This window comes from Neolamprologus brichardi, chromosome 13 (assembly GCF_056152115.1).
Source record: "Neolamprologus brichardi isolate AB-2024 chromosome 13, ASM5615211v1, whole genome shotgun sequence".
Classification (NCBI taxonomy): Eukaryota; Metazoa; Chordata; class Actinopteri; order Cichliformes; family Cichlidae; genus Neolamprologus; species Neolamprologus brichardi.
Window position 1 is genome coordinate 32,247,910 of NC_142116.1, and position 14,591 is coordinate 32,262,500.

The window sequence follows — 14,591 nt, forward strand, 5'->3', positions numbered from 1 at the left end:
CTTAGAAATATGGTATCTAACCAGATTCTTACTCTGGATGGCATTACCTTGGCCTCCAGTAACACTGTGAGGAACCTTGGAGTCATTTTTGACCAGGATATGTCCTTCAACGCACATATTAAACAAATATGTAAGACTGCGTTCTTCCATTTGCGCAACATCTCTAAAATTAGAAATATCCTGTCTCAGAGTGACGCTGAAAAACTAGTTCATGCATTTATTACTTCCAGGCTGGACTACTGCAATTCATTATTATCAGGATGTCCAAAAAACTCACTGAAAAGTCTTCAGCTAATCCAAAATGCTGCAGCAAGAGTCCTGACAGGGACTAGAAAGAGAGAGCATATTTCTCCTGTTTTGGCTTCCCTTCATTGGCTTCCTGTTAAATCCAGAATTGAATTCAAAATCCTGCTCCTCACATACAAGGTCTTAAATAATCAGGCCCCATCTTATCTTAATGACCTTGTAGTACCATATTACCCTATTAGAGCACTTCGCTCTCGCTCTGCAGGCCTACTTGTTGTTCCTAGAGTATTTAAAAGTAGAATGGGAGGGAGAGCCTTCAGTTTTCAGGCCCCTCTTCTGTGGAACCAGCTTCCAGTTTGGATTCAGGAGACAGACACTATCTCTACTTTTAAGATTAGGCTTCAAACTTTCCTTTTTGCTAAAGCATATAGTTAGGGCTGGACCAGGTGACCCTGAATCCTCCCTTAGTTATGCTGCAATAGATGTAGGCTGCCGGGGGATTCCCATGATGCATTGAGTTTTTCCTTTCCAGTCACCTTTCTCACTCACTATGTGTTAATAGACCTCTCTGCATTGAATCATATCTGTTATTAACCTCTGTCTCTCTTCCACAGCATGTCTTTTATCCTGTCTTCCTTCTCTCACCCCAACCGGTCGCAGCAGATGGCCGCCCCTCCCTGAGCCTGGTTCTGCCGGAGGTTTCTTCCTGTTAAAAGGGAGTTTTTCCTTCCCACTGTCGCCAAAGTGCTGCTCATAGGGGGTCATATGATTGTTGGGCTTTTCTCTGTATCTATGAAGCGCCTTGAGGCGACATTTGTTGTGATTTGGCGCTATATAAATAAAATTGAATTGAATTGAATTGTAAACTGAGCAGGTATCTGACGTTTACACAACTACATTCATGCCTCAAAATATCTTAAAAGTTTATTTTGTGACCCAGAAAGAGTAATATTACAACTAAGTAGCTGGCACCATTGTTGGAATTCATCTTTTGCGAGATCACGAGTTAGTTTTGTGAGATCCCACAAAACTTTTGCGAGATCTCGCAAAAGTCCGTCTTAATTTTTTTTTCTCCCATGTCCCCTGCGGGGCTCCGTAATAACATAAATTATTCTGTAGCAATTACACAAGAATATCCAGTAATGTCCCTGCCTACAATTAAACACATTCACTTACTGAAAATCATCTGCTGTGGCAAACGGCTGCAAGCCTTTGACCACAAACTGAGTCACTGCCTGGTGACATTCGTCTATCCTGCCTGAAAGGAGACGCTAACGGTAGACTGCAGCGAGAACTGCCAGCATCTGAGCCAGACTCTGTCTGTCTCATCATGGTCACCTAAACGCACAGTAATGGCAGGTTTGTAATAAGGCAGATCGCACTAACATAATCTGCACTGTTAGTTGATTATTTACCTGCATTAACGGGAGAGGACGTGCAAACGTTACCGCTGCTGCTGGGTTGAGATTCACGAGTCCGGAATTAAAAACACGACATTCATTTAAGGTCATCGTGTGTTTTGTGAGCAAATGCTTTTGCATATTCGTAGTGTTTCCTCCCTTAAATGAAATATCTACTTTGCAAGTATTGCAAGTTGTCCTGTTGTCATCCGTTCTCGTAAAGTATAACCAAACTTTTGAGCGTTTGAGCCGCCGTGTTTCCTGCCAGGTAAATGACGCTCCGCAACGTGGTGACGTCATTCGGGGCGACTGGAATCGATAAGGGAATCGTTTGCAAAAATGGCAAACAATTCCAAGGAATTGAAGCAGTGGGAATCGGTTCTCAACAAGAACCGGGTTTCGATACCCATCCCTACCTAGGACCTGTGTCCACATATGTGGACATCATATTTTGGGTTGTCTAGACCACAATACAGAATTTTTCTCAGAAACAAAAATCAGGTAATCCTGTGTTCTTACATCCATCAGCTCCCAATGAGCACAAATAGCAAAGAGAAGCAGTGGAAGAGTTTGGGTCTGAGGAGGTTAATGACTGATCTTCACAGTAGTTGATCAGTTTTTGTAGCAGCAGTTTATTTAAACCATATATGAAGTTTCACACTCTACTGTGTAATGCTTTTAATTGTTAAATCTATGTTTTATAACAGAGACGAGACGTGCATGTGGTCTGTGCATATCAGGGGGTTGGTGCACATGCAGGGAGGCTCTGTGTAGCTTTACATGCTTGTATGCACAGAAAGATGTTTAAAAGAGGAAACATGTTGGATTCATGAATCGTGTTTATATCTTTATGTTTGTAGGTCATCGTACGCATTCGTAACACTTCTCTCAATCATACAGTTACATAATAATAAAGTGCATGTTGCAGTCAGGATGTAGAAGCCAGAAGAGTGTGTGCTGCTTTATTCTAGTAGTTAGACACAGACGTGTAACATCAGGACTGTAGTTCTGTACCAGTGTGATCAGGATGAAATGGGAACAAATGGAAACGCTGTGACAGCAAGAACAGATGTTGGAGGCGTCATGGGCCAAATAATTATTTGATCACCTGCTGAATTTGTAATCAGGCACATGGTTGACTCCCTGGGTTGTTACCTCCTGGGCTGCTCCTTCATCTATGCTTCATGCAGCAGCTCTGTGAAGGATGCAACACTTGGTTCACCCATCTGTATCTGGCCTTGCAGCCTGTACCCCGGGCGCTCAGTGATAGGATTTCTGGCTCTTTTTAGAGAACTGGCTCTTTCGGCTCCGACCCGGCTCTTCAGGTTGTTTTGTTGCTTTAATTAATTTATTATTAACAATAATATAAAATTATGGACAAAAGGAATTACTAATGTAAAAAAGTGGTTTTATTTATATATGTTTATATATAAATATATGCGGTGGCCCCTAGAGACAAAACGCGTACAAACTCCAAAACACATTTCTAGCATGAACTGAACTTCCAAAGCAGAGCTACTAGATCACTTAAATTACACAATTGAAAGCATGTGTGTATTGTTTGTGTATTTATACACAAGCACTCATATATAGTCAAATAATAAAAAAAAAATAAATAAATTTAAAAAAGTTAATTTACCTGTTACTACCGATCGTTGGTACTTGCTGGCTTGTGTAGCCACTAGGTAACAAAAGCTCAACACTGCCCCCTAGCATCCTGGAGCATTTCTGTTGTATTTTGTACGTGTTTTGTCTGTAGGGGCCACTGTAAATATACTTTTATTTATTCACTCCACATAAAATGTAATAAATAAATAAATCATATAATACAAAAACCAACTATTCACATTTCAACTTTTAACTATTTAAATTTTCAGCTTTTTCCTTTTACAAATTTAAAGTGAAACAACACAAAACACTGCAAACCACAACACAATTAAATATAAATTAAAATATGAAAACAAAAAGAAGATGCATATTCTCTGTCATATGGACCTGCATGAATAAACTTTCTGAATCCTTTATCATCTGCAACTGAAAATAGTTGTGGATGATTACTATACCTTTCTAATGTGAGGTTGTTGTCCCTGGCTCTCTCTCTCTCTCCCTCCTGCTCTGTTCCTGTGCTACTGAGTGTAACTACAGCCCCTCCCCCCTCTGCCGTAAAGCACAAGGCTCGTGTGCTGAGTGAAGCGGGAAAAGTGAGAGAGAGAGAAAAAAAACGGCTCGCGATAAGGAGCCAGCTCGCGTCGTTCACGTCAAAGATCCGGCTCTAAGAGCCATTTTGTTCACGACCAACCCATCACTAGTGCCCACCGAGTGGGCGCTGAGCCTGCTGCTGTCCTTCAATGCTCAGCTTACCCAGCTAGATGTCCACCGGGCGGGAGTGGACGGCTTAGGCCTTGCACCGGTGGACAATTGCTAGCGTTTCCATGGCAATATTGTTTGTGACTCTATTTGTCATGGGGCTTTCTGCACATGCCACTGGTGGGTCCACTGCCACAGATCACTGCTGTGACCCTGTCAGCCAGGGGAGGTGCTGATGCAGCCACGATGATGATGGAGGTGCTCCGAGGCACTTCACCACTGCAGCCTGGGTGGAGGTCATGACAGATATCCCATAGTGCTGCTACAAAGAACAAGGGCAAAATGCATAGAGTACAGGCTGTGGTTAGCTCAGTGGTTCATGACCTGTCCGACCTGTGGAGGGGTACAGTCAGACAGGGGAGGAGCCACACAGGTGTATCACACCAACCTCCTTAAAGGATGGAGAGAGGCTGTGATGAGTCGGGGCCCCCCTCCCTCCATTGACCGTCTCACACAGCTGTGTTCTCCCCTCTGCGTGGCCTCGTGGAGCCTTTTGTTTCGCACCCTGTGACGGTGCGTTCATGACCCTGTCAGTTACACAAAAGAAAGAAATGGCTGAAATGCTGAAGATGGAAGTAACAGACGAGTCGCACATCACCTTCCTTCACTACATCGTCCTTGTAGTGAAGGAAGTGTTGACTGCTGCAGGGTGTCCTGTGCCCCAGGCTGGGCACTGCACTGTTTTTCTGCACACTGGGTTTATCCATGGCTGCTGGCAGATTGCCGTGTCTGCAGACTCTAAGGGGAAAGCGTCCTTCTCCGCTCTGAAAAAGTCGAACACATGTGAACCAAGCTGTACAGAGCCCCAGTCACGGTGCAGTGCCACGTGGCCACGCAGGTGCACCTGCAGATGGATGAAACAGCAGAGTCAAATCCTGCCTGCATCCCAAGGTGCCGCGGTTCTTTCGGGCTAGCTGGTTACTACCACCAGTTTGTGCTGAACTTTGCAGACCTGACCAAAAGGGTGGCTCCAATCTGGTCTAGTGGACGGAGCAGTGCCAGGCAGCGTGCAGGCGAGGAAGGCCCTCTGTGGGGAAGCCCTGCTTCTGCAGACGGACACCTTGAACAGAGCCTGGGGGCCGTTTTGTCCCCGCAGGTAGGGTGGACCACTCTGTCATTTACATCAGCTGGAGCCTGTCAGAGTGGGTGCAGCACCGTTGAGTTGGAGGGTCTGGCAGTGACTCCGCCTCTGTTACCTCCCAGGCTGTGTTTTCCTGTGTTTTTAACTCAGTGGGGGTTTTCAGAGGATCATAAGCAGGGATGTGAACCATGAGGCCTGGAGGTCAGAGTCGGGCCAACAAAGACTCCAGTGAGGCACTGTGGGCTGCTTTGGGAAAGGGCACATACGATTTCAGCGTGTAACTGTATTTTTACAGGTTTATAGCAGGGCTGGGCGATGTGGCCTACAGCCCGTACCATGGTCTAACTTGAAGCATGTGCCGTAACGACATATATCACCATATGTTCTTGTCTTCTGTACAGCGCTCCCTCGCTATAACCTGGTTCACCTTTCGCTGTTTCGTCTTTTTTCTCCTGCATGCTGTTTTTTGGGGTTTTTACAGCTTATTGTGTTCTGCGTCCTGATTGGCTGTACACCATTGTCAATCAATCGCGTGCCGTGTCTCCTGTACAGGATGCGTTCAGCTTGTCAAATGTAAATCTTTGATCCTAGCAGTGTGACTCTGAGGTGCTGCACTGTATGTTTGTACGTTTCCTCCTCAACAAACAACAGTGTTGACGAAACATTTTGCACCGTCGAAGGCTCCAGCAGGTGTCTTTGGTTTCTTTCTATAACACTGGACTTCTACGAAGGTTTGACCTGTGAGAGTTTAAACGAGAGAAGAGTGTGAAGATGTTCCTGCCTGTCTGAGAAAAGAGTATAAAGTGTGTAGTGACAGGTTTTACAGCCTTTAAACATCTATAATTGTAAAAAATAAAGTTGGCTACTTCGTGGATTTCACCTATCACCAGTTATTTTTAGAACGTAAGTCCTGCAATAAACGAGGGAGCGCTGTATATCATATTTTCCGCACTTAAAATCCTTTAAGTTTCTCAAAGATAGACAGCGCACCTTATGTATGAATCCTGGTTGTGCTGACCTCGAACTGATTTTATGTACACGGCGCTCAGACATCTGTCACTAAATGTTTAAGTGAGACTTTGCTCAGCTACGAAGCCGCAGCGCCTGATGGATTGTTGGAGCATTACAGCTGCTGTAGTCAGGAGCCTCGCGGAGGAATCTGGGTCCTAAACTCTGTCATCTTCGGGTCCTAAACTCTGTCATCTTCGGGTCCTAAAGTCAAACGATCACTGCAGCATCACTGAGAGTTACAAACTGTCTAAATTATTCCATCTGTAATAAAATCATCAGTGTTGCTGCTTTACCAGGTGTAACTGTGAAGTTTAACATCCATCCATGAAAACAGGATTTATTACATTTAACAGAGTTAGAAGTTAGCAGGAAGTTAGCAGGACGTTAGCAGGACGTTAGCAGGACGTTAGCAGGACGTTAGCAGGACGTTAGCAGGACGTTAGCAGGAAGTTAGCTCGCTAGCTGCCACCTAAACATGCTGCATTCTCTGTGCTGTTTAATTATTCATTTCAATAAAGAGCTTTCATTTCTTAGCCTGTTCATCCCAAGCAGACACAGTGGAGGACCATTGGCACAATGTAGCATATCACATCAGGAGTTTCCATTTGTTTCCTCGTTTAAAAAGAACAAGAACACTTCCAGATGTTGGACAGATGACAAAGTCCTTGTAAGAAAGTCGTCAGTGTCCAGTCGCTGTAAACTGTAATGGAGCTGAAGGCTTACTCTGAGTGTGTTTTGATGATTACTTTCTTTCCTCTTGCATTCCTTGGATAGAAGAGTAACTCAGGTGAGGAGCTGTGTTCTCTGAAGTCAAATAATAAAACCAGATGTGTTGGGAGCAGCGGGTGAACGTGCCTTCTTTCTCTCTGATTTCCTCAGGTTGGCAATGAAACCATATTGTCCACTACTGTGTAACGGCTCGTGCACTGAGACCTATCTGCAGGGCGACTTCTCCTCTTCAGCGCAGTTCTTTGTGTGTGTTGGTGTGTTTGCCTTCCTTTACTGCACCGCCACACTCGTAGTCTACCTGGGCTACCGGAGCGTCTACCTGCAGACCAGCCGTGGTCCCGTCATAGTGAGTACACATGTTGTAGAGCAGTGAGTCTGTGGAAAGTTTGCAGCAGAGCACTGATGGTAGCAAGACGACCAGTGTTACTGGCTTCATCTGGGAGGGGGTGTAATGTGGTGGCTGATGGGTGTAAGCATCAGAGGAAGCTCCTTTATGCTGCTTAAGGAAAAACGGTCACATCCTCTAATCTGCAAATGTAACTCCACATCAGTGTGTCATTGAAAACTGTACATGCATACATTGGTGAGCGTTTGTGTTTGATAGGACCTGCTGCTGACCGCTGCCTTCGCCTTCCTCTGGCTCGTGTCCTCCTCGGCCTGGGGCAAAGGCCTGACCGACGTTAAATACGCCACTGACCCCAACCACCTGGTGCTGCTGTGTGGCAGCTGTAAAGCAGGAGAGTTTCCTTCCATGGGCAGGCTCAACGCCTCTGTGGTAAGTTTACAAAGGCTCACATCGATAATATCAGAGGCTACGTTTACGGCAAACATGTAAAAAGCAGATGAAATCAGCATGTTCTTGTAAGATATGAAGCAAAAATATGTCTGTTTTTGTACGTGCTGATGTCTAACTAATGCTGATGTGGAAACATCTGTGCAACAAGCTGTTTGTTAAATAACTCGTTGCTGGGGCAGCAGGATGCACCGTGTACTGAATAACTGTAAGTCCTGAACTCGTTCTCAACAGTCACCAATGTAACTCTCAACATAGCTCGTATTTGTCTACAAATATGCAGGTGCTGTATTCATGTGAAGACTGGTCTTTGTGAGGGGACTGATGCTAGTTTGTGTTATTGTTGTATAGTTTTAGAAGAAAATAGTACTGAACAAGACAAGCTTTGGATGTGAGTCTTACAGCACCACAGATCTGTGGAACAACAAACTCTCAGTTTTTGATTGTGTAAGGCGCTCTGAGTAGGAGGCCATTCAGACCTTTACATGGTTTGTTACAGCCTCGTGGACCAGGTGCAGTCACTGATGCTTTTTATAATTCATGTAACGTTTACACAGGAAGAATGAACGGACAGAAAACACAACGAAGCAACAAACTCTGGGCAGGCAGGTGTTACACAAAGACCAGGGAATGAAACCAAAAGTGCACGCCGACTGTGCATGCGGACTGTGCACGCGTAGACTGTGCACGTGGACTGTGGACTGTGCACAGTGCACGTGGACTGTGCACGTGCACTGTGCATGATGCAGTCCTGAAACAGGCCAGGTTACAGTTTAGCTGGATGTTCCTAACAAAGTGTTTGAAAAAGCTCTCAAACGTGCAAACAGCAGCACATTTATCACAGAGACTTCACCAAAGGCTTCACTGAGCTTTGTCTCAGAGTGATGGAGTCTGTGCAGAGCCTGTACCTGCAGAGGCTCAGCACTGGCTCAGGCCCTGTGGCAGGGCTGCATTAACCAGCACAGTCTCCCAGTCAAACTGGGAGATCAGATGTTTAGATTTTGGTTGCTTCAGAAAGTAGAATAGAAATAGAAACTATGATTTTTAGGTTCAGCGTTAAGATCGGGGATGCACCCCCACATAAAATGTCTAACGACAGCTCAGAGGAGCCAGCTTTCATAGAGTCTCAGGGTGGGGTGCTCGAAGGTGCTCCACCCGGGGACTCTGTCGTCCTACTGGTAGACTTCAACACTCATGTGGGCAACGACAGTGAGACCTTTAGGGTGTGACTGGGGGGAGCGGCCAGCCTGACCTGAAGCAGAGCGGCGTTCTGTTACTGGACTTGTGTGCACACCGCAGTTTGTCCATAACAAACACCATGTTTGAGCGTAAGGCGGTCCTTAAGTGCTCACGGCTCCAGGACATCCCAGATTCATACGCTCTGGACACTGGAGTGCAGAGAGGGGCGGAGCTGCCAGCTGATGACCACCTGCTGATGAGTTAGATCAGGTGGGGGGGGCAGGACGCCGCACAGAGCCGGCGTATAGTGAGGGCGTGTCTTTGTGGGTCGAATGGGTTGTACTTATTTACCTGCTGTAACTGGTTCACACTGAGTTCATTAATATAATCAAATAAAGTCATTTGATTATATTAATGCAGCACAATGTTTAGTTAGCTTTGCACAAACACAGAAATATCCTCAGAGTGTAAATAATGCAGTACTTGAACTTTTACCACAGAGCTCCTGTAGGTGTGTGGTTGCTCCAGTATCTTTGTACATGCCAAGAGTATTCATCTCTTTCCAGATCATTGCATGAAGGTGTTGCACCTTCAACCGTGTTGTATTAAACGTGTCCTGATTCCTGCAGCATGCAGTCTTCAAACAGGTGAGGAGATGGCTCGCTCTCAGCAGCTGGGTGTACGATACGATGCCACTGTGCAACAACAGCTGTGAATACTCCCTGTTAGTGGTATTATAATAACGTGGACGTGATTGGGAACCAGTCAGCTTAGCCACAAAGTGGTAGGTCAGGTAAGATCTCAGTGCAGGGTCAGCAGATGCCACCGAGCTTCATGTGGCCTGCAGACTGGCTCCAGATCAGTGTATAGAGAGCTCAATGGGTTTGGCTGTCATGGCTGAGCAGCTGCATCCTAGTCTTACATGCAAATGCAAAGTGTTGGTGCAGTGGTGTAAAGCATGTCAGACTTTAGAGCAGTGGAGACGTGTTCTCTGGAGCTACAAGTCACATTTGTCCATCTGGCAGTCCAACGGAGGAGCCTGGGTTTGGTAGATGTGTGAAGAATAATGCTTCAGCATCCCCAGACATTTTGGACAACTCCATGTTCCCAACACTGGGAAAGGTTGGGTTATCATCCTGTTCCAACCTAGTGCACAAAGCAAGGTGTGTAAAGGTGAGCGAGTTTACTGTGAAAGAGCCTGACCTCAGTGCTGATGACATCAGTGTCTGACCTCAGTGCTGATGACATCAGTGTCTGACCTCACAAGTGCACTTCTGGAAGAATTGTCCAAATTTCCCATGAACATGTTTGTGAACCTCGTGCACAGCCTTCCCAGCAGAGCTGCAGATGGTGCAGACACCATGTTCAACCTGTGGATCAAAGATGCACGTGAAAGCAGACCAGCAAATGTTTTTGCCACTTATATAGTGAAGTGTTGGAGGCTCTGCTGTCACCAGCTCACTGACAGCAGGCCTGTCAAACTTGTACAGAGGTATAATCCCCTATTGGCCGTCAGCATGTGGGAGCTGAGAATCCATGCAGGCAGGGGCGGGACTTTGTTTTGATGGGCACACTGTGCAGCCAATCAGCATGTATGTGCATGTAGCACAGAGCCATGGCTCGGTGTCTGAACGTGCTGTTATATTTCTGAACCACAAACAAACTGTTTCATGTGTTCTGCAGCTTGTTTACTGATGAAGTCTCTTATTCATGCTCCACAAAGTCACGACACTGAAACGTTGCTGAGTTTTCCTTTGCACTATAGAAACGAACGTTTTCCTCACAGTTTCATCTGCACACTGACAAAGTGTGCTGTGTGCGGCCCACCGTGTAAAATGACCTGTTGGGGTCTGTTGTGCTTCACACTGACCGCCTTCACCAACAGGATGCTCGTCAGGGACATCTGACTGATGCAGGTGGATGACAGAAATGTACAGCAGGCTTGTGTTACAGACTGTGCAGAGTAGAGTCACTGTGTCAGTGTGACACCTTGTTTTGATCTGCTCTATTCTGTCCTGTAGTTCTTCAGACAAGCCTGTGAATGTAAAAAGCTTTCGGTCATATGACAGTGTAACGGTCTACACGTTCAGCTAACAAGGGAAAGATTCCCAGTGCCATCCTGGGGAGAGGTGCATCCAGGATGGATGTCCAGACACGCAGAGCTACGATCCCTGTGAAGAAGGCTGCCACCAAAGCTAGCTTTATTCTCAGCACACGTAACGTCTATAATATAACTGTACTGATAGCACAGGTCTGAAAACCAAGCTACTGGTCTCTCATAGACTTGTACTGAAACACTGCATGTGGTCAGGTTTACTAAAATATGGCGTGCAGCTGAAAACCCCGTGTGTCTGCAGAGCTGTGTGTCTGAGGACAAATACTGCCCTCTGTGTTCAGAGGCAGACAGGTTGTTGCAGTAGTGGAGTTAACTGTAAAACATATTCTTAAAATAACATTTTTCTCTTTTTCAATAAGTAAACAGGCAGTGATTGTAATTTCTAGTATGTACATTTGTTTTCATTTCTCTTTGAATGATGCCAGTCAAAAGTTTTCCTTTATTTTAATGACTGTTTCCATTGTAGCTTCTCACTGAAGGCATCAAAACACGTTCATATGTTACATACATATATGTTACGTTTTATATGTTTCTTCCTCACAGCCGCCTCTGCTTTCACTCCTGCTTTGCTCGCTCTCGGCTCTCTCTCCATGAGCTTCACGAGGTCGTCACCTGAGATGGTTTCCAACAGTCTGGAAGGAGTTCAGAGATGCTGAGCACCTGCTGGATCCATCTCATCCCAAACCGTCTCAGTGGGTGGAGACCGGGCCTCCATCACTCTGCTTCTTGGTCCAACAGCCCTCACACAGCCTGCACGTGTGTTTGGGCTCATTGTGCTGTGCTGGCATGTGGCTGCAGCGCTGTGGTAGCCGTGCTGGCTCAGTCTGCTTCAGCTTGGAATAAATCCCCAACAGCGTCACCAGCAACACCCCCACACCTCACACCTCGTCCTCCATGCTCCACAGTGGGAAGTAGGGCTGTGCGATATGACCAAAACCTCATATCCTGATATAAGACATCTATCATCTGATAACGATATAAATCACAAACATGTAACATTTTCTGTAAAGTCTGTGAATCTCAGCAGCTCGACTTGTGTGAAGTGTTTCCAGCTGTGCGTCATGTAGCTGAGTCGAGTGTTTTAACGACGCATGAAACATTTTTAGACATAAGTTGTAACGGCGCCGTTTTCTTTGTGTATTTATTACACGGCGTGCTGCGGGGAAAAGCCTGTTCTAACGTTTGAGTCTGAGGTTTATTTTTTAGCACCTGGCGTCTTTTTTACTTCTCATCCATAAATAATCTGCTCTTTCACGTGATTCAGTTTATTTTGAAAAGTCTCAACAGGATCTTGAGCTTTATTGTGAAAGGTTTATGTGGAACATAAACAAGCGGTCAGGCGATGGTTTTACAGTCGTATTTGCTAACGACAACGCATAAAAACAGGCGCTTGTGCGTCTGTAGTGTGGTTGTATTAAATCTAAGAGAAAGAGAACTTTAATATAGCTGCTACAGTGACATCAGAACATGAAAACAGCTGTAAACACTTTATTTTGCGACACCACGAAACAAATGATAGCGTAAAATGAAACGATAGATGTCGTTCTATCCAACAGCCCTCGTGGGAACCATGCACATAGAGACCGTCTGCACCTTTTCTGCACAAAGACACGGCAGCTGGAACCAAAGATCTCAGCTGTGGACTCATCAGACCAAAGCACAGATGGTCTGATGTCCATCCTCGTGTTTCTCAGACCAAACAAATCTCTGCTCTCTGCTTTTCCTCAGTCCTGGTCTCTCAGCAGCTTTGACCGTAAAGGCCTGATTCACACAGTCTGAACATGTACAGATGTGTCTGCTGCTGGAGCTGTGTGGCATCTATCTGGGCTCTGATCTGAGCTGCTGTTAACGATTTCTGAGGCTGGTGACTGGGATGAATGTGTCCTCAGCAGCAGAGGGACTCTGGGTCTTCCTGTCCTGGGGCGTCCTCGTGTGGGACAGCTTCATCCTGGTGCTTCATGGTTTCTGCGACTGCACTCGGGGACACAAAGTCTGAGCAGTTTCACAGCCTGACTGACCTTCAGTTCTTACAGTAATGCTGTTTGTCTTTACTCAGCTGATTGGTTGTTGCCATAATATCAACTCTAGCAGCTGTCAAACAGGCTGTCAGCTGTGCACCAACCTGACTGCTGCACAACACAACTGATGGTTAAGAAGGCAACGAATGACAGGCTCAGCTGTGAAACCATGTCAGGTGACGACATCATGAAGCCCACTGAGCAGGCCGAGGGTTTGCAAAAAGCTTTCTTGCTTCATTTCTTTGATGTCTTCAGTTTGTATCTACAGTGTTCAAAGTGAGAGCATGAAAACTTCAGAGAGCAGTGAGACAGCAAACTGACACATGTACAAGAGAAAAGCTTTGAGCGGCAGATACAAGACTGAAATACTTCATCTGTCACTAACAGCTCCAGAATCACTGTGTCGAGTAAAGAGATCATCATCCCAGAAACATGCAGACAACAACAGCACAAAGGAAGTGCTCACTGGTTTTAACCTGCACGCAGTGTTTGTTTGTTTGCTTTTAAACAAAGTTGTGTTTACATGACATCAAATATATTTAAGGGAGAAATGTTCTTAAAGTGAAAAATAAGTTACCATGGAAACCAAATGTCCTCTGCTCCGTGTCAGGCTTTCCTCTGTCCTTTGTGTGTCACACAGTGTTACACAAACATGACCCCACATGTAAGAAGCAGTTTCCATTTACTGCACTGAGACATCAGCAACATGCTGTCAGTGCAGTTCCACAGCTGGGCCAGCAGGCGGTGTCACATGTGTTTCATAAACACTTTATTTTGTATTTACTCGGGTTTTATGTTAAAATGTTAAATAAACTGAACGTGTGAGGACACAACGAGATGGGGGCGGGGCCTTAGGAGGACAGGTTTGACCACACGGTGTCTGGATGACTTAGTTAGGTCTTGTGTTTCTGTCAGTGTGCGACCCTCAGACTCATCACTGCAGCTGCTCAGTTCACCTGCATCCACGCGCTGTCGTGTTGGGGCGACTGCAGCCCCGGGTAGAGCGAGTTCTCCTCGCCGCTCCAGCCTGCGAGCCTCCCCTCCTGTTGCTCTGCGATGCTTCCTCGTGGCTGCAGTGTGAATGTGAGAAACATGTGCTGGTGTGAACGATGAATGTGTGTTCAGCTAGAAACGTGCTGTATAAGAGATCCTTGAACTTTATGATCGTGGCTCAAGAGTTGGGAGTTCGTCTTGTAATCGGAAGGTTGTTGGTTCGAGCCCCGACTTGGACAGTCTCGGTCGTTGTGTCCTTGGGCAAGACGCTTCACCCGTTGCCTACTGGTGGTGGTCAGAGGGCCCGGTGGCGCCAGTGTCCGGCAGCCTCGCCTCTGTCAGTGCGCCCCAGGGTGGCTGTGGCTACAATGTAGCTGCATCACCAGTGTGTGGATGACTGGATGACAGGTTGTGTAAAGCGCTGTGGGGTCCTTTGGGACGAGTAAAGCGCTGTACAAACACAGACCACTCACTGTAGATTTTACTGTTTAAAAGAAGGCAGCTTCACGCTGCAGCTTCTGGAACAGACCACCAGCCTCTTATGGCACTTGCAGTTAAAGGTGCTGCTGCTTTGGACACTAGAGAAGCTCGTGCTGCGTTCACTGTGTCAGTGTGTCTGGACACACACTGTGGCTCCACACTAAACACAAGCTGAGCA

General features: G+C 46.1%; 1 protein-coding gene across 1 annotated transcript in view; it reads left to right on the plus strand.

The window, feature by feature from the left end:
* The window catches only part of sypl2a (synaptophysin-like 2a), a 36,610-nt gene that overhangs the window by 16,791 nt on the left and 5,228 nt on the right, over positions 1–14,591 (plus strand). Inside the window, exons 4-5 of the mRNA XM_006805333.2 lie at positions 6,985–7,180; positions 7,439–7,609. Of these exons, the coding sequence (XP_006805396.1) occupies positions 6,985–7,180; positions 7,439–7,609 (367 nt within the window). The remainder of the gene's footprint in view (positions 1–6,984; positions 7,181–7,438; positions 7,610–14,591) is intronic.